General features: G+C 43.5%; 1 protein-coding gene across 4 annotated transcripts in view; it reads right to left on the reverse strand.

Annotated features, from left to right (window-relative positions):
- Positions 1-9888: 9888 nt before the first annotated feature.
- FAF1 (Fas associated factor 1) overlaps positions 9889-18908 on the reverse strand; it is a 157738-nt gene continuing 148718 nt past the window's right edge. For all 4 annotated transcript variants that reach the window (XM_086901513.1, XM_086901512.1, XM_086901511.1 and 1 more), the window contains exon 19: positions 9889-13078. In XM_086901513.1, the coding sequence (XP_086757639.1) occupies positions 12995-13078 (84 nt within the window). In that variant the 3' untranslated portion in view covers positions 9889-12994. The remainder of the gene's footprint in view (positions 13079-18908) is intronic.

Here is an 18908-nt window from a genome sequence, read left to right on the forward strand (position 1 = left end):
GAGGAGAGGAAGCCCCGGCTCTGCTGGAGGGGTGCCGGCCCTGCCCGCCGCTTCCTCCGCCGGGGGCAGCCCCGCTGCGGGACACGCAGCGCTCGCTGCTGCTGCGGTGACTCTTCCCCTTGGTCGCTCTCCTTCCGTGGGTGCGAAAAGCACAATTGCAGGGACCTCCAAATTTTCAATATTTTTATTACACTTATATCCGTCTTTTTTTTTTTCGTCTTTTTTTTTTTCTTTTTCTTTTTTTTTTTTTTTTTTGGTCACGAAATGAACGCTTTCCTACCCGATTTTCTGCGGGTGCAGCTGCTACCCCTCCTCATGATTTAGGTGTTATAACACCTTTATTTAATACAGCAGCCAAGCCAAAATATCCGATTTAATTTTATCCGCAGCCACTAATTTTGTTCTCCGGGGAGCATTACTCTAACCATCTGATTTAATTGGCAATTCGTAGAACTCGATCAGACCTAATATGAAGATTTTAAAGTATTGCTTTATGTTGGTTTAAATTGTTGGTTTAAAATGTTCTCCCTTTTTTCCTGGCAGTTTTGTTTGGGGTTGCGATGGGGTTTGTTTTTTTCTGTAAATACCTTCCCTTTCCCCCCGCCAGGCACCCACCAACACCACAGGACGGGTTACGCCGATTTCCCCTATTCCCTTGTCTTTCAGCTCCGACTTCAATTAAAGGACTGGGTTATCCTTTCAGTTCATGGTGGTTTAAAACTCTCTATTTTGGAAACAACCATGGGGATAAAAAGGAACCAAACAAAACAAAAAAAAAATTACAAGAAACAAACAAACAAAAAAAAAATAATAACAACCCAAGAGTGGGTCAGTAAGGAGCCAGTGAAACGCGGTGGTTTCTGTTCGGAGCCTCAGGCTTTCGGTAACATTGCAAGCGGCGGTGTTGAAGCTGGAGCACACAAAGTGCGGCATCTCCATCCCGAGCTGTTTCCGTGGGCTCCTGCAGCACGGCCCCGCTCTCTGTGACGGGCAGAGCCTGGCTGCAGAGTCCCAGAGCTGGGCACGCAAACACCCAGCGCCCGTTTCTGCTCTTCATCCACAACACCCCCTCGTCCAAAACACTTAGCCATGGGCTGGTTTTAAATGTTAAACTCGGTATCAATCCGACATCGTAATAGCAGGGGGTTATTAAATAGAAACTTTAAAATTGCAAGAATATGTAACGCAACTCTAGGATTCAGAAAGTTCTGAGGACATTTGTCCAAATTTCCCCCAATTTCAGAGGCGCTTGACGGTTTCCCACCCCCAGGCCCCCAGGGCCGGCAGCAGCCCCGGCAGGAGCCCGGAGGCCGAGGGGGCTGGAGGCGAAGCCGCCGCTCCCGGGAAGCGCCGCTCTCCGCCGGGGTCGCTCCTGACCCGGAGCCGAGGCCTCTTCTCGGACTCGGCACCCTGCTCCGGGCTCAGGGAGACTCTGACTTTCCGCTTTCCAGGAGGGAAGTGCCTGCAGGGGCTGCTTCCAACCGGGACCCAAGTGTTCCCGTGTTGCTCTTCTCTCAGGAGCTGCGCTAGAAAAGGAGAGCCCGGAACCACACTTCTCACCGGTTTGATATTTTAACAATAATAATTCCTCCCCTGACCGTATTTTCCTTTGAAAACTTTCACTGTGAAGCCAGGCACTGCTCACATTTCACAGATTTATTCAAACAAACCAGCCCTGAGCTGTGAGTTGGCCCGGAGCAGCAGAGGCGCGGCCAGGACGGGCCAGCTCTGTCCCGGCCTCCAGAGCCCTGCGCGAGTGTGGACGGGAGGCAGCGGGGAGGTGGATGCTGCTCTCCCCCCACCCCTCCCTTTTTCCTCCCTTCTACTGCAATTCATTTCTGTTTGACGAGGCACAATAAAATCTTCTTGTACATCCCCGCTCCCGTGTCTTTCTGGGGGAGGGATGTTTGTTTTAGGCACGCACAGAGCAGCCGCGCTCCCGCTGCCCGGGCGGGACATGGGAAGAGAAATTCATTTCTCCAAACCCGGTGAAATGAGACTTTAAACCCCCGAGACTCGCTCCAAGCTTGGCTCTGGGAGCAACTCCCAGTGTCAAACCACGAGAGGAACTCAGGCTTGGACCCAGCTCCTCTCTTCTCCCCGCAGAGCAGCCCGGCTTGGCACCGCCCGGGGCGGCTCCGGGAGCGGGGCCGGTGCCCTCCGGGAACCGCCGGTCTCCGGAGCCACCGGGGCTAAAGGGTGCTAGAGGGAACCCCCACCGCGGTCAGGGCAGCCCGTGCCCTCCAGACGTGTGAAAGTGGACGCTATTTCGTTAGAGGATGAGCAGAGACGCCGCGTTTCGTTGCGCGGTGCCCCGGCTGCTGCTCAGTTATCCCCGCTGTGTTTGACTCCGGCAGCATCACCCGGCGCCCACGGCCCAGCGCTCACGGCTGGGTCAGCTCGCTAAAACACGGCAGGGGTTTAACATATTTATTCTGCAGAAGAACCGATTTCTCCGGTGTTTCTTTCTCTCCTCACTCCCCTCGATTCACCTTAAAGCTTCCCGTGTAGGGCTGCTCCGGTGCCCAAGTTAGAGAGGGCTGCGGCTACGGCGCTGCTGCAGCTTCCCCCAGTTGCAGTAGTAAAATCTTAATTAAAAAGCGCCCGGCTATTGGCTGCCATGCGGGGGAAGGGACACGCACGCCCGCAGGCAGCGCAGCCCTCGGAAGCATCCCAGAGAAATATAGTTCTTGATTAGTGTATTTTCATCTCGTTCTTAGCGGAAGACAGTTTGTAAGTACCTGCTAATGTTAGTGCTCTTTAAGGTTTCAATTGTTCTAGGGGGTTTGCCATTGACTTTTTCATTATTTACCTACTGAATCAAAGTAAGCAAATGCCATCTGTTTCCCTGCTGCTATCATCTTCACTTTTAATTATCCGCCCAGCCGCCTAATAGAGATGATATTAAACTAAATCTTTTTGACATTAAAAGTAATTATCCCCAAACCAATATTACAAGAATGAAAATTACCACCACCGCTACCCCCCCTCCCCTCAAGAAAAAGGCACATTCCTCCTAGTCCAGGCAACCTCTTCGGATCCCGTGCGAGGAAAGGGGGATGGAACCCCCGTTAGCCCGGACTTCTCAAGTATTTGAAACATTATTAACTCGATTTCCCGGCTCCCAGTGGGGAAGGAAAAAGCGACGAGGGAGAAAGATTTGCGGATGAAAATAAGGGAAATTCGGGGCTCCGCGCACTCCTGCGAGGGCTCCTCTCCACCTCTGCGGCGGCACGGGGGGAACCCAGAGCGGGGGCTGGGGATGCCTGACCCCTCGGGGATCCGCCGGGGCCGCCGCGGGTACCCGAGCCCGGCTTTTGGGGAAGAGCACATCCTAAAGCCACAGACACGCGGTTCTCCAAGGGCTCCGCACCATCCAGCACCGCGCTGGCCTTGCGGGACGGTCATTAGGGGGACATTGGGATCGGGGCCGTGATGAAGGGGCACGGCGGGTCCTCTGACAGATGGCCGCCGGCTGAATTTCCTCCACAGAGTCATTTCGCTTACTCTCAGACTTCTCCGCCATTTCTCCTCCGACTCGCTTTAACATGAGCCGGAGCCGCGTTCCCCATTTCCTTTAATATGTGCTAAACTGAGCTAATTTTAATTGCATGTTTCAACTTTGCTAATTAAATAGAGTGGTCTAATTAAAAGTGACTAGGGAACAGTTTTAATTCAACCCTCTACTTTTTTAACAATCCATTATGCAACAAATCCAGGGTAAGCCCTCCCTTTAAAAAAGCTACAGATGATTGAGTTTTTACACCTTTTTACACGCTCACAATGGGGAGACTTGACCCAACATATGTAGCGGTGGGGCCGGGCCCCCCCGGTTCCCCGGCGGGGCATCGCGACCGAGCCGCCTCGCTGCTGCTGCCCCGCCTGAGCGCCGCTGGACCCGGGGGCTTCCCGGGGCCTCCCCGCTGGAAGTGCGGAGACTATTAGCCCAGCAGAGGTTAGAGTAGCACATCCCCAAGACAGCAGACCAGGATTTGGGAAAATCGGGCTCTTTACACGCTTCATCTCTTCACCAAGTGCTCATTAGGTTGTTAACCTCTGGTTCACATGAAAGGGGCATGTGATGAATCCCCTCCCGAACAAATGGGCGCATCCCCCTTCAGGCACTGAACAAAGCCCTTAAAATAACTGCACAAGAAAGCCTTTAGTTGTTACTCTAAAATTTCTTTTCTCTGAGAGCTTGTGGCCGTCCACACACAAGCACACCGACACACAGAAAGAGGAAAAACAGCTCACACACGCAAAAATCCATCCATCACCCCCACCTCCCCCGTGTGCTAGAGCTAAAAATTAAAAATCCGCGGTCCGTCCCCAGGGCGTTCGGCGCTGGCTGGTGTCCCCCGGGTTTGGCTGAGGCTCGGGCTGGGACTTCCCAAGCGAGAGGAAGGAAATCTTAATCGCTTTAGCGGGGCGGGTGGAGGAGCAGCCTCTGCCTGTGGAGGGGGAAAGCCACGCGTCCCGCCAGGGACAGCGCTCTGCGGGGACACGGGGGTGTGGGGGTGTCCGTGCCGCTCCCCAGTTCTGCTCTCCCCTTCTTCCACCCGCCAGAGAGACGAGCTGAGCGCATCCTCAGCGGAGGAGGGCGAGGGCAGGAGTTTCCCTTTCTCGCCGGGGGAGCGCGGCCAGGGCCGGGACATCTCGGGGGGAGCCCAGCGCTCCCGGTGCCCGCTCCGTCCCCAGCCCCGCTCCGCGCTGGGGGCTCTCCCAAAGCGCACGGGCTCAAGCTCGGGGCTCGCTGCCCACCGAGGGCCGGCCAGGGAGCCCAGCCCGGCTCCGCATTCCCACCGCTCGCCTGTGGATTTGGGGCTCTTTAAGACCTTTGCTTTTCTCTCCCTCCCTCCTTCTCCCTCTCCCTTTTTATTTCCCAGCCCCTCGGGCACGGATTAAAGTGACAGACAATTTTCCCCTCGCACCTTATTGATGGTTAAATGCACTCTGAGTTAATGCGCGGGAAGCGGGGAGGGAGGGGGGGCCTGTCCCGGCAGCGCTGCGAACCCGGGCGGGCGGCCGGAGCTGCACGGGCCGCTCCGCATCCCTGCGCGGCTGCGGAGGCTCCGCGGGGATGCTCCGCGTCCCGGGGCCCGCCCAGGGACACTCGCGTGTGCCGCAGCCTCCCGGCAGCCGCGGGGACACGCGCAGGTACCGCGGCAGCGCGGAGCCAGAATGACTCGGGAAAGCCCCCGCTCTGCTAATTTACCGTAGGGCGCTCCGAGAGGTTCATTAAAAAGGCTCTTGTCAGCTCCCTAACGATCCGAGAGCTTTTTAATTATATTTTATATTCCCCTACCCGTCTCCTAACTTCAAACACATGGTAAAAAGGATTTGCTGTTTTGTTTCAGGTAAAACCTAATAATTAAAATTCAGACCCCGTCCCATGCATCTGCTTCGCCTTTGCCAAATGAATTGAAGGGAGAGAGAAAAGCGATTTCATTGAGATCACAGATGGGGTGCAGGTTTTTGGAAGAAATTTGAGAAACACCATTGTCCAGAATCAAAACTCTATGTCTTGCCCCACAAAGGGGGCTGCTTTAAGCCCCTCAACTTCTATGGGGCTTGTTTTTTAAACTTTAAGTGTTCCGCACAATAAGCTGCCACCAAAATGTCACAACCACTCTAATTCCAAGTGTGTCTCACTGCAAAGGGTGCAGAAAAATGAAGGGAGCAAAGGGAAAGAGTGTAATTAAAAACCCCGGAGCTCCCTCCTGCCTGCTGGGGCCCGGTGACCGCTCCGGGGCGGGGGCGGCGGGGAAATGTCCCCGCCCGTGGCAGAGGCAGCGACACCCGAGGTGCGGGCCCGGCCCCCCCGCGCCGCTCCCGCATCTGCCCGGCCGCATCCCGGCTCAGCGCATCGCGGCGCTTCCATATTTTGGAGGCTAAATTGTTTCATTAGCCCAAAGCAGAAGATTAATCCTTTTATTTTTATTCATGATCATGACGGCCCCGGTCGGATTTGCCAGAGGATTCCCTCTTTCAGTGTTTCTTGCCCCAGGAGCCGAGCAATCCTGCCGGAACGCGATAGATAAACACCGTCTATTATCGTTTAAGAAATACCGAGGGGGTTCGCAGAGGGGCGGGAGGGCCGCTCTAACAACGTCATCAAAAACCACACGCACTTGGGGCAAAAAATGATTCTTCTTTTCTTTTTCCAGTTGACATGCGGTATTTAAGGGGCCCTTACACAAACGCAGACTTTGAAGTTATTGATGGAGCATCCGCAATCTCCCACGGCACCGTCCAGTGCCATCAGCCCCGCGGAACCGCGCAGCGCTGCGGCGATGGAGCGTGTGGCTCCATTTGTTTGTCTGGCCGGCTGTTTGTCCGTGGCTTGTTGTTTTGTTATTTGTTTTTGGTTTTTTTCCCCCGGGAATACCCAATTTTTCCCTTGCGCGCCCCTCGCCCAGCGCCGGGCTGAGCGGCCCCATCTCCGCCCGCGGGGAAAGGCGCGGCACCGAGGCTTTTCCCCTCTTTTGATTTCGCTTGAATTATTTTTTTAACTATTTTTAAAATAGTTTTTGGCGGAGGTGTGGGCAGAGCCGGGCCGGGGAGCCCCGGAGGGAAGGATGGAAGGAAGGAAGGAAGGGAAGCGGCCCCGCTGCCCCCGGGAATTCTGCCCCGCCGGCTCCGTCCCGCCCGGGACGTGCCTTGGTCCCCACCCTGCTCCCCCAAACCAGCATCCCAACATCTCCCGGGAGCCCAGAGGTGCGAAGGCTCGGGGGGACTCGCATCAAGGAGGGGATCGCTTTTTTGGTGTTTTTGTTTGTTTATTTGGTTGGGTTTTCCCACGTTAGACGATACCGCACCAGCCACGCAATGTCTGACTCACCTTCGTCTAAACCTCGAAGTGTATTCCAGCAACAGAGTGCAGGTTATACTTCAGTTCTAAAAGATACCTCCCCCCCTTTTTCTTTATTACATACACAAAATTATAAATTATTTTGTTCTTTTGCATCAGCGGGTTTATAGCTGTCATTAAACAAAATTCTTTTCTCCATTGCCACCACAGCTTGGAAATGCTTTCCCTTATGCAATCAGTCTTAATTAATCAGGACACATAAACAGGCAAATAGGCCTAGACAAAATGAAAAATATTCCTAAGTACACATCAGAATAATTTTTAAGCTCCTAAAATGGCTGCAACAGAATGGGGGTTTTCAAGTGACAACAAATGAGCTCTACCTGTAAATTCAGAAAAGGCAAGATCATGAGCAGGATGCCATAATTGCAAGGTATAAAATACTTATGAGTGATGGTAACTCATGCTAACAGGGACTGTGACAGTAGATTAAATAAAGCAGAAAGGCAAATAAAATTATAGAAACTACATTTTTAGGTGAATGAAAGCATGCTTACATTCACTACTTTACAAAATAATTTTTTACAATCTCCCGAGTAGCATTACCCTTTTAGAAGAAAACTGCATTAAAAGGAAGATAACAAAGAGAAATTAAAGTCACAGGTAAAAGACTAGGATTGTAACCAAAACTTTTTGAAGACATCATCTTAGATCCTCAGAGTACACATGTATCTGACTTAAAAAGACTACGGAATGCCCACAAGAAGTAGTTGGGCTGTGTGAACCAGCACATTAAAGGGTGTAACTAGAAAAGAAAATTAGAAAATCCATGGAAATTTAACTTTTGGAAGACACCTGAATTAAAAAGCTGACAGACTGAAAGGAACAGCTACCAAAGAGGTAAAGGATTATTTAAAATATCAGAAACAGGAAACCTGCCAGGAGATAATCGGACTAATATATTTTTATGGTGTAAAAGACTCTTTTTATTAAAAATAGAAAAACTAAGCTACTCATTTGTGGTGATGTTTCCTACAGTGGAAACACATTTTCTTGAGTTACAAAAAAAAAAAAAATAAAAAAATTAAAAAATAAAGTAACATTATCCAAGATTGATTTCTTGCTGGAAGCAGAAATCAACAATTTTCACAGTGAGAGGATTCCAGCCATGTCCCCAGGAATCTGTGTGGGAACTTGTGCTATTCAAGCTACTCAGACACCACTACCTGGAGAAAGGGATCAGTGGTGAGCTGCTGATATTAATAAATAACACAAACCCATTCAAGTTGAGTGGATAGAAAGGGAACAGCGATGATCTGTGGAATCCTGTGGAACACTGTCACAACATGGAGCTGGGAACACAGTAAAGGAAACTCAGTGGTACCAAGCACAAAATAACGATCCTGTTAACCAGGAGTTTTGTAATCACAGGAACTAATGAAGCCTCCTTCTATAACCAGCAGTTGAGTGACATTTTAATGGAATTATATTAAGGCTGCAGTGTGACTTCAGTCTTTATTACACATAAAAGAATCCACAGAGGAAAGCCCTGACTAAGGAGTGGATTCTCTGGTATCTAATGAGACATTAAAACCCTTTGAAACTTTTAGGGTTCTTGGGTCTGGCATGACACCCAAGAGTTGGATCTGGAGTGAGCCTTGCCTTCACTGCACACACTCAAGGGACTTTTCATCTGCCTCCTCATTTATTGAATTCTGGGCTGTCAACATTGACAAGATTTAGGGAAATTTCAGACAGCAAAACCTTTATAGCATTTAATTCGCTTGAATTAAAAAAAAAAAAAAAAAAAGGATGTAAAATAGAAACGTAGTAATAAGATATTAAAAAATATATAAATTAAGGAATCTGACTGATTTCATCCCACATAAATCAGCAGTGCTATCAGAGGGAGCAGCCTGGTGTTCCTCTCATCTTCACTGACTCCCATCAGTGAGCTGTATCAGCCTCCAAACTGCTCCAGGAAAAAAATGGTCACTTTTTAATTAATTTGCCTGGTTCTAGCACAAGGTGGGGGCAGAGATGGCTCTTCTGGCAGAAGTATACATCTATATCAGACTAAATTGAGTGTAAACCTGCCTGGATCCTGACATGTTTAGTGCTAAATTTGATATTCCTCCACCTTTGTCGTCTGTGGGGGAACTAGCTGCAGGTAGAGAACAATGTCTCATGCTGTGTATAGTCTGCAGTAATTTCTACTTTTTTTCATCCAGAAAAAAAATCATAATTAAGGCTATTGCACTTGCCTTCTCTTTTTTATAAACAGAATAATAAAACTAAACTCAGGTGCAGAATCAACATCCAGTTTCCACTCTCAGCTCTTCTGTTCAAAAAGACCAATGGCTGCAATGAACATCCACTGTCAAGGGCTGGATTGGCTCACCCCAGGCAAGCACCCAGCTGCCAGCCTAAAGACTGATTTGCACCCTCCCTTTCAAGGACCTTAAAGGAATTCTGTATTTTGGCAGTCAAACAGCTTTGCCAGTGGGCAGCACACACATTAAAAGTAGCTCTGCTATGGTGGTGTTGAAGCAGAGTACACAATGTCCAGCACAGGGACTCGCTTCTTCTCAGGCCCTCACAATATTGGAAAAACCAAAATGTGAATTACAATCAGTGAAAACTCCTCCTCTGGAGGAGGCCACCATCACTGTTTCCAAATAAAAATGTATCCTCTGCTTTGTCAAACGGTGGGAAGTGTTGGTGTTTCCCCCAGTGCCCGGCCGGAGCGCTGAGAGCCCTCAGGAGCAGGAGAGCAGAGGGGGGAGCCTTTGCCCCAGGGAGGAATGGACACATAAAACATTTCCATCTTTAGCATTTCTGAATGACTGCTCCTAGCAGGTTCTGGTTCTGCCTGGTAGCGACTCTTCCACCTTATGTGTTTTGTGCTTGCTGTGGAAGCTGTTTTAAGGCACTGAAATCCTCTCAGGCATTGTTTGGGGAGCCTGGACACGAGGCCTGGATAACGAAGTGGTTCAGTTCTGTGACTCTGGGATATTGTGATTTGATTTTTCCCCACATGTGGAAGAGTGAAATCATATAACTGTTTAGTAGAAATATTGCTGCAATTGAAAATTTATTTTAAGTTTCTAATGTCACCGAGTAGGTACAGTTTATGAAAGCCAAAGTCCTCTTCTGCTACATTAAAAATAGACAAACCCCCCAACACAGCTGCATTAGAAACATCCTCAGCACTCCCACTGAGCCAAAGGGTGCATGTGCAGAGAGCAGAGAGCAAACACTCATGTTCTGCATGCTCTCTAATAATGATTTCAAACACCACTGTCAACAGGCAGAACGTTTCTCCCAAAGCCAGAGCGTGCCCCACCTTCACCCCACGAAGAGCGGAAGCTGCCGCATCGCACGGGATTCCTTTCAGCAACAGTAATTCCTTAAGACTTAAAACTAATGCATTAATCACCTTAATGGTAATCCATTAATGTGAAGAACCTGAAGATAAAAAGGCAGAATCAGGGATGTGCTCCGTAGCAGTGGTGTTACAGTTCTAGGGTAATACTGAATTACAAAATTCGAATGACTAGAGGATTATCCGTGCCAGCAGAGCGTGTGAAGTGAATACCAGGAGAGCAGAAAATGATGGCATAGAATATTAATATTCCTACACAGGGATTGGTTTATGTTGATGGTGTGATTCAGAAAGGTGACTCGACATGGTTGCTTCTTGAAATCAGGCCCAAAGTATTTAAGGACCAAAATCATTAACGTTTTATTTAAAGAGCGATACACTTGTTTACGTCGTGGCAGAATGATCCCTGTATACTGATCTCAAAATCTTTATATCAGAGGGCAGTAATGCCACCACTTTGAACACTTCCAGTTAATTATCACTAGAACATTTTGATAATGACAGTGTATTTTGCAATATGAACAAAATGAGGGAAAAAAATGATAGAGTTTAGGAGAAAAAAAAAGGCCAAACAACTCTGGGAGCACTGACTTCAACAAGTTCAACAAATATTCAAGCCACATTTAATAACTTTATAAAACTAGTATCAAAGTAAAGAATATATAGTCAAAATACAGAAATCAAGTTGAATGAGAGAAAACAGCCTGATGAGATCAAACAGAAGTTAAACAGATTAATATAAACAAGTTAGCTGAAAGGTCGCTTTGCTTTGTGAAGCACAATTTCAGCAACTCCTTTCCTCACCAGATTAGAAGGGGAAAAAAAAAAAGATATGCATCACTTTAAAATCCTGCTGTATGTTTTACTGTGATTGTTTGTAGAAACGGCATCACCCCAATTTGCAACCCATGTTAATTTCTTATTTAATAAATGCAGTGGAATTTTATTTTTTTTTTTTGTAAGAAAACAAAAGTTCAGAATGAAGCATCTGCATTCAGCTTGCCATTACACATACATTTATCATTCTATTGGCTAGGAATTCTTTTATTTGTGAACTGCAAATTATTAAGATTTGCTTACACTTCTAAATCTTTTGTTTGTCATAGATACTTCACTTCTAAAAGTGTCTGGAGTAGCACTCACTAATTACAGAATTATAAAAGGTAGAATAAGGCTTTGCCTACTCAGAAATTCGCATTTTTGGTAAAGGTAACAATATATCAGCATCACTAACATCTTAATAATAGGCATACATTTAATTTTATATCACCATCCTTCCAAAGAAAAAAAAGAAAGACAAAAAGATGTGTGCAACTGGTTTTAGCTTAGTATAAAATTTTCAAATCACAACTCATTCAGCTACAATAAACACTATGAATTACGTATAAACATAGATGGAAAACAATGTGCCAGGCTTTAAATGAAAAAAAAAGTAGTTTAGCAGATGATGATCTTGTAGTGCTATTGTGCTATCCTGCAAGCCCAGAGATAAAACAAAAAGAGGGGAAAAAAAAGGAGAGGAAAAAAAAAAGAAAAAAAAAAAGAAAAAGACAAAAAACCCCAAACAAACCAGTTTTGATGCAGGTTTGGCATCAACTGCACATTATGGTCTTAGCCTTAGTATGCTCATTTTATGGTTGAGAAATTCAAAGTACCGGATTTTTCCACATCAGGTAGCAGGTAGCTGCTGCATACATTTCAGACAAGAGAACTACGATTTCTTTAATTTGAGATGGGATCAGTAATGTATTGTTAAAATGTCCAAAGTGTGCAACAATAAGGCAGATTTCTTATTACACCACCCCTTAAAATACCCATTGTTTGATGAACCAAACAAGGTGCTTTAAACCAGCAGAGTAATAGGAGACAAGCAAATGCCAGAATGAAGAAAAACTGCTAAAATGGGAACTGCCCTTTCTTTCACAAGGAGAAATAAAGAACTTTTGTATCTGGTATTTGAACGGTTTTTAACAGCTGATATTCAATATCAGCTGATTCCTGAAGTGTTGGCAAGATACCAGGTTTCTGGTACTGGCCATGTCTAATGTTATTTAAATATTCACATCATGCAATAAGCAGTTTCACACTGCAATGTAATGGAAAATACTTCCTAAACTGAATTGGAACTGAGACCCAAAGCAGAACCAGTAAATAAATATCTCGCATATATGTCAAACTATATTCTCCAAACAAAACCTTACATCTTATCAAAGAAGTCAGAAAGTACTAACAAAAATTATATGCTTTCTACTATAATACTGTTAAATTTCCATGGCTGAGAATGTCCCATTAATTTTTTCTGCCTTTTTAAATTAGTTGACAAAGTAGAAATTCAAACACAGAAATAAAATGCATATATATGAGAGCACTGGCTCAGTGAGATATCAAATATACAGCATTCTAGTGTCAAAAGTACAGGCAGAAATGTCCAAGATTTCTTGGTGAAAAAGGGGCATTTGAGGAGTAAAAATTCTACTTAACAATCACTCACATTTTAACAGTGCATTAATTATAACAAAAGCTGGATGATAAGTGAGCAACAGAATCATAATGTTCAGTGTTCATAGCAGAACTTTATCCTCTGCTCATTTAAATGAGGTTGGAAACATATACTCATGTATGTGAAACTTTAAGTAGCTATGTTGGTTTTCTCAATTTTTCAGGATTCTTGCAAGAGGCAAACTTGTGACATGGAATTGAGCTGGATGTCAGTACAAGGTGGTGCTCAGAGAAGTCTTCCTCTCGATGCTGTGCCTCTGGCTTATCAAAGGATGATTAGTCCTACAATCTTGTTTAATCTATTCTTTTGCCTCTAGGAAAAGGGTTTCTTGAGGATACAGTTTTACCTCCAGTAATGATTTATTTGGATCCAGCTGGGTCACCTGTAAATACATGAATACAAAGATATGTGTGAGTAGATTTTAGAGTTCTTTATCTTCACAGTGCAGAGTTTCACTGGGAAGATTTTTGAGTCCTCCACCAGTGATAACTGAAGTAGCGAGTTTTATTTTCCAGGATGCAGATTAAGAAATATATATTGTGGGTTTTTTATTGCTGTTACAAGTTTTATTTTGTAATAACAATGAACAGAATAATAAAAAAAAAAACAAAACCAGAATCCCTGACATTAATTCCAAGAAGGTCTGGCTCTCTACATAAACTAAGGCACAAATCTATTTTTGTCAAAGTTAAGAACTTTTGGAAGGTTTATTAGAACATATGAGTTAAGACGAAAAAATAAAACTGCACTCCTATATAACCACCCCAAAATTTCAGTCAAATTGATGGTACAAGCAGCACAGCCAACCCAACAGGATCTCTCCATTGAAAAGGGAAACTATTTTCCTACTCCCTTTCTTGCTCCAAGTCATGTGGTGGAACATCCAGCTTTCACTCACTTCAATGCTTTCCAGACACCTCAATCATCCCAGGCAGGGAGAAAACTATTTAACTGTGTGGTTATTACACAGTATTTTTACTTCTATAGACAAATTAATGACAACAAGTGTCCCAGTGTCCTTCTGACATTCAAGTTTACAAGCCAGTGCTGTGACATCCTTCAAAATACTGCAAAGCCTCATGTAGAAGGATGAACCATTTTCTGAAATATTTAATTTCAATTTTTGAACTCATTTTCCCTGGTGACACAGCTTTCATTTCTTTTGGTTTGTGAGTACACCAGTTACCAGAAGTCTGCTTGTGAATAATAAATTATTGGTCTTATGCCATAGGTAGAAATGCAATTTATGCATTTTTTCCAAAGTTAAATTTGTTTCATCTATGCTCACAGCATGCCACTGCTTTCTAAAAATGTTTTTTGAAAACATTAAGGGTCCAGCACATTAAATGCTCTGAATTAATAAGAAATGTTCATGTCATTTTCTTAAAAGCCCAATTTACTAATCCTGTTACCTATTAACAAAAATAGTATTGCTTCTCACTCTCTCCCCCAACTAAATCAGGCAAACTTGAAATATATTTGCATTTCTATAGTCTTATTGAATAATGAAGGAAAAAATACTATTTAAACAAACATTCAAGACTTACCACTTCCTCAGACCATCAAAACCAGTGTAATTTCATCTGACTGCAGCAGATTTTTTTTAAAATTACATAATTAAAAACCCAAACCAAACCCAAAAACCAAACAGATGCATTATTTTTATTCCCAAAGCAGGAATGTATTTTCTTAAACTTCATGTACCGTGGTGAGCTACTGCTGTCTGAAGAGAAAAATAATTTACAAAAATCAGACTCAATTCTAGATTCCTATTATCTACAGTCCAATTATGCATTCCTGCACAGATGCTGCTTGAATTATTGAAAGGTTATTATCTACAAAAGCAAACCTGTTATGTAAAAAACAGCCAAAGTAGTGCGTTTAAGTTTGTGATTACAGAAGTATGCTAATTAAGTATCTTGTAGCATTTTTTAATGTTTTGCTATTCTGCTACAGTCTGTTACTGAACAGGGAGTGAGGTAAAGAGGGGTCTGTGCAATTCACAGCTTCTGAGGCACTGGGCACCTGAGAGAGGCAATTTTCCTTCTTTTCAGTACAAGCCCATATTAATTTAGACATCTCTGTTTTCAAATCCTGCAACCATTTTGCTGGGATTTTTAATTTGCTTTTTTTTTTTTTTTTTTTTTCCTTCAAGAAAAGGCAGGAAAGTCATAACACATCTCTTTTACACTTGGAAAAAAAATCTCAAAAGTATTCCTAGGCACCAAACACAACCTTCCAGGCTGTAGCCATATGGAAATGTGCTATTCACTTGAGCGTAATTCAAGATCCATCTCCTAGCCTAAGGTTTGCAAACTTCAAGTGCCTCAAATAACAACAACACATGATGTTCCTTCCTCAGTGAGAAAGGTCCTAGGAGCCTTCTGGAGTACCTACAGCACAAGGACTGTGCAGCTTTTCACCATAATTTCAGTGTGCTGCTTAATTCACTGAGGGACAGCAGAGTTTGCAAATGTTTACACCATTACCCAATTAACTAACAATATGGCTCCTACATCTGTCAACAAACAAAGCTGTTGTTGCTTTGTTTTAGCTCCTTGGCATTTTCTGTTCATATGGGTCGCCATTGTACTTAATTATCACACCACAACCCTTCTGCAGCTTCTACTTTGTTATTTGTGGCTTGTAAATATGTTGTTTACTACGAAGAATAGAAGCCTTATGAGTGAACACACCTCCTAACAAAAGAAATGGTTTCTCTTGTAAATATATGAAGTATAAGACCTAAGATGCATTCTAACTTACAGTATTTTAAAGGAGAGTTAGAAACCATGGAATGATCTATAACAGAGATCAAAGGAAAGAGCTGTAGCCTGCAAAGGTGTGTTCAATGTAATGTTGTACTGAACCTCATTCACATGTATTTATGTGTATTATTTCATAATGAAAAGTATAGAATGTCTTTAGATGTGTACCTGCATGGCTTGTTTCATTACCATTCCTTTAAATTCTGGAGCCCACTTCAGAGCTGACACCCTTTGGCTCTGATGCCACTGCATGATGCTCTCTTCAAACAGCCCTGCACATGATATAAGTTCACACTGTCCCAAAGCCCTACACCTTTATTAGTTTTATTCTGTGTATTAGTTTTATTCTTTGTATTCTAGATTTATTCTATGTTGTTAGCAATTACACAGAAAATCACTATAGTACACTTGTATATAGGATCTGATTTCATCCCTTCCATCTCTGTGGCGGAATGAACATTTTCTTGATTAAGGCTGCAAAATTCACCATCAGCATTAGTTAAAGGCCTTCACAAATGCTAAAGAAACATTTTTATCTGTATCTTCATGTCCTACAGTAAGTGACTTTCTCCAGTTGTAAGCACATTCTCTAGGAGTCACCTCATGCTTCACTCTGTGAAACCAGCTGAATGTATTTATCAAATCTTTTATGGGTTTGCTAGTGCCTAATACTTTATATTGTAATGGAACATGAAATAAAACCCCTTGAAAAGAGGTTTTATGCTTGTAAAGCGTTCCAAGCTTATCCTGTGAGGAGGGTGGCAGAGGAGGGACTCAATGTCCAGGAGAGTGTCTGAGAGTGTAACACAAGTGACAGCAGCATTACTGATTCAAAATTCACAGAACCCTGTACAACACCATGCAGGTGCACTCAGGGCTTTCCCAAAGCCCTGAACACAGAGAGTGCCCCAGGAGATTTTATCTTCAGGCAAATGACTTTCTGTGCAAACCTTAACACTCCCCTCCCTTCAGCAACATCACCAGAGGTGCTACAGGACTTTATTTCTGCCAGTGTTAGATCTCACCACTGAGCTGCTTTCACTGAAATAGGTTTAAAGCTATTGATAAACCAATCTTTTATTCTAACTATGGATTCAGTTTTATGGGACCTTACGTTTTGGTGCACTGGAGCTATGGCTTCGTTTTTTTAAAGAGCTTTCTTACACAACCAATGTCAGTTTGGTGCCATGAGGTTATCATTTAAATAAGTATTTGTTTAAGTTAATTCTGTGGTGATTATTCCAACTAAGCACTAGCTAGTTGAAGTATTTCTGTGGCACTTAGAAGTTCAATTTATTTATGACTCTGCAAGGCACAAGGTAGTGATGTTAACTCTTACACTCTTTTAAGAATGTGGTAGCTGCTTACACTTCATTCTGAATAAATTAATTGGGTTTTTAGATAACCCAAAAATGAAAACTCATGCTAATTTAAACAACATTTTAACACATTTTTATAGCAAAGTCTTTTTCCTTCTAGAATAACATTTGGGTTATTTCTGTCCTCACCTTTGCTGACCTATCTGTTCTATTACACACATCCTGAGCAGCTGTACTTTTACCACTTACAAGGTGTGGTTCCTTACCCTCCCTAACTCTGCGGGGAAAAGATAAATACAAAAAAAAAAATGGCTTCATGCCCAGGAAGGTAATTTAAAAATAAAGAATCAAATACACAATTATTATGACACTTACACAAGCTGTAAATATCACACCCTTCACCTTTCTCTCCACCCTAGGACAAGGATCTGATTCCCAAGTAGCACAGCCTCTATACCACTTACACACGCATGAATACATTTAATGAATCTAACGGACAAAGGGTTCTTTTACTCTCTTTCCTAATCCTCCTAAAGTATAAATGCAATAGAAATTACTTAAAGGCACACCTGGTAAAGTACCAGATCTATTTAAAAAACTATATTTTCAGAGTGACACACAAACAAATACAGTGAATCCTTTCTACCTATTGAAATATCTCTGGGTTACACAGATAATACACTCAACTTGAGCAACAAACAAAAGTAGAGTTACTTTATAGAAATATATGCAATTAGATTTGGCTTAGTTGAATAAACTTGGAGATAATTTACATCTGAATTGAAGAAAGCCGTCACAAACAAGGAAAAATATGTCATAGTAAAAGACTTGTAGCCTCAATCCAAATACAAAGCTTTAATCCAATACATCACACCGACTGTCTTATTTCTCTGAAGAGGTTTTCTCAAAACATATTTTAGATTAAGCACATTTAAAAATACATTTACTAAGCAAAGCAGCAGCTGTTGATAAAAGAGACAAATGTGATGCTGTACCCTCTACTTTGAGCATGCTTCCCCTTTTTAACTTGGAAAGCCATGCAGTGCTCCGAGATGCAGCCAACCTTGACACAGAGTCTAAGTTTTCATTGCCTTAATATAATTTATACTAAAAAAAAAGCTGCATAGATTTTAATCAGTGAAGGCTGACTAGCCTCTCTTGCACTACTTAACTTACTTGACTGTAAATTAAGACAGTAACTGTGTTCTCCTCTGTTTCCTAAAACATGTAATGACAGGGTGGTGCAAATAACAAGGATAAGCCCAAACTCAGTGTTGCTACATTTGTATAGTGGACTATCTGGTGCTTTTTAAAAGTTCTAAATGAAAATCTGATTTTTCAGCTGGAATAAATGCCTCATATTTGCAAAAAAAAAGCTTAAACCCCCCCAAAAATGAATATTTTTTTTTTGTCAAAACTATATAAAGCTCCAATGTTAATGATGCTGTTAAAAATACCCAAATCCTATAGCTTTTTAACAGTGAGTAATGAAAGAAATATATAAACTGTAGTTTATCTACTTTCCAACAAAAGGCCTTAGGAAGACCTGTACACACCTGGGTAGCTCTGAGGCAGTTCTGTGACTCTTCTTAACCAAGGACCAGAAATTTGGTTAATGATCAGTACTTGTCCAAAATACAGCCAAAATACACCCAGTTACCAACATCACTGAACATTTGTTTTATATTTCTTTCCAAGAACTAATCTCACTTTTAAAAAATCCCTACAAAAAGGCTGCATTTCCCTTTAGCCTTTCAAACAGCTCATTTGCAATGACAACCAATCCACTCTTTCATTTTGGCAGAAGCGCAAACACAAAAGTATTTCAATTAAGAAAAGCCTCTCTGAATAATGTGACTTTTATTGTTGTGGTGCTAATGGTGCTGAAGTATTGCACAAATTTCCTTGAGAGCAAGAAGATGGAGCTGGAGTCAGTTAGAGGAGTCACATACAGGTCCTGACCTGGACATCAATGGTCCCACAGCGGCAACAACTCCAGGGCTGCAGGACTTCAGGCTCTGGGGAAGAGTGAGGTGGTGTAAAGCTCTCCCCTGCTTTCCTCCCTTCCTCCTTTCTGGTTTGAAATCTTTGATTTATTTAGGAATTCTCTCTGCAGTTTCTCAGA

Source organism: Cyanistes caeruleus, chromosome 9 (genome assembly GCF_971803275.1).
Source record: "Cyanistes caeruleus chromosome 9, bCyaCae1.hap1.1, whole genome shotgun sequence".
Lineage (NCBI taxonomy): Eukaryota > Metazoa > Chordata > Aves > Passeriformes > Paridae > Cyanistes > Cyanistes caeruleus.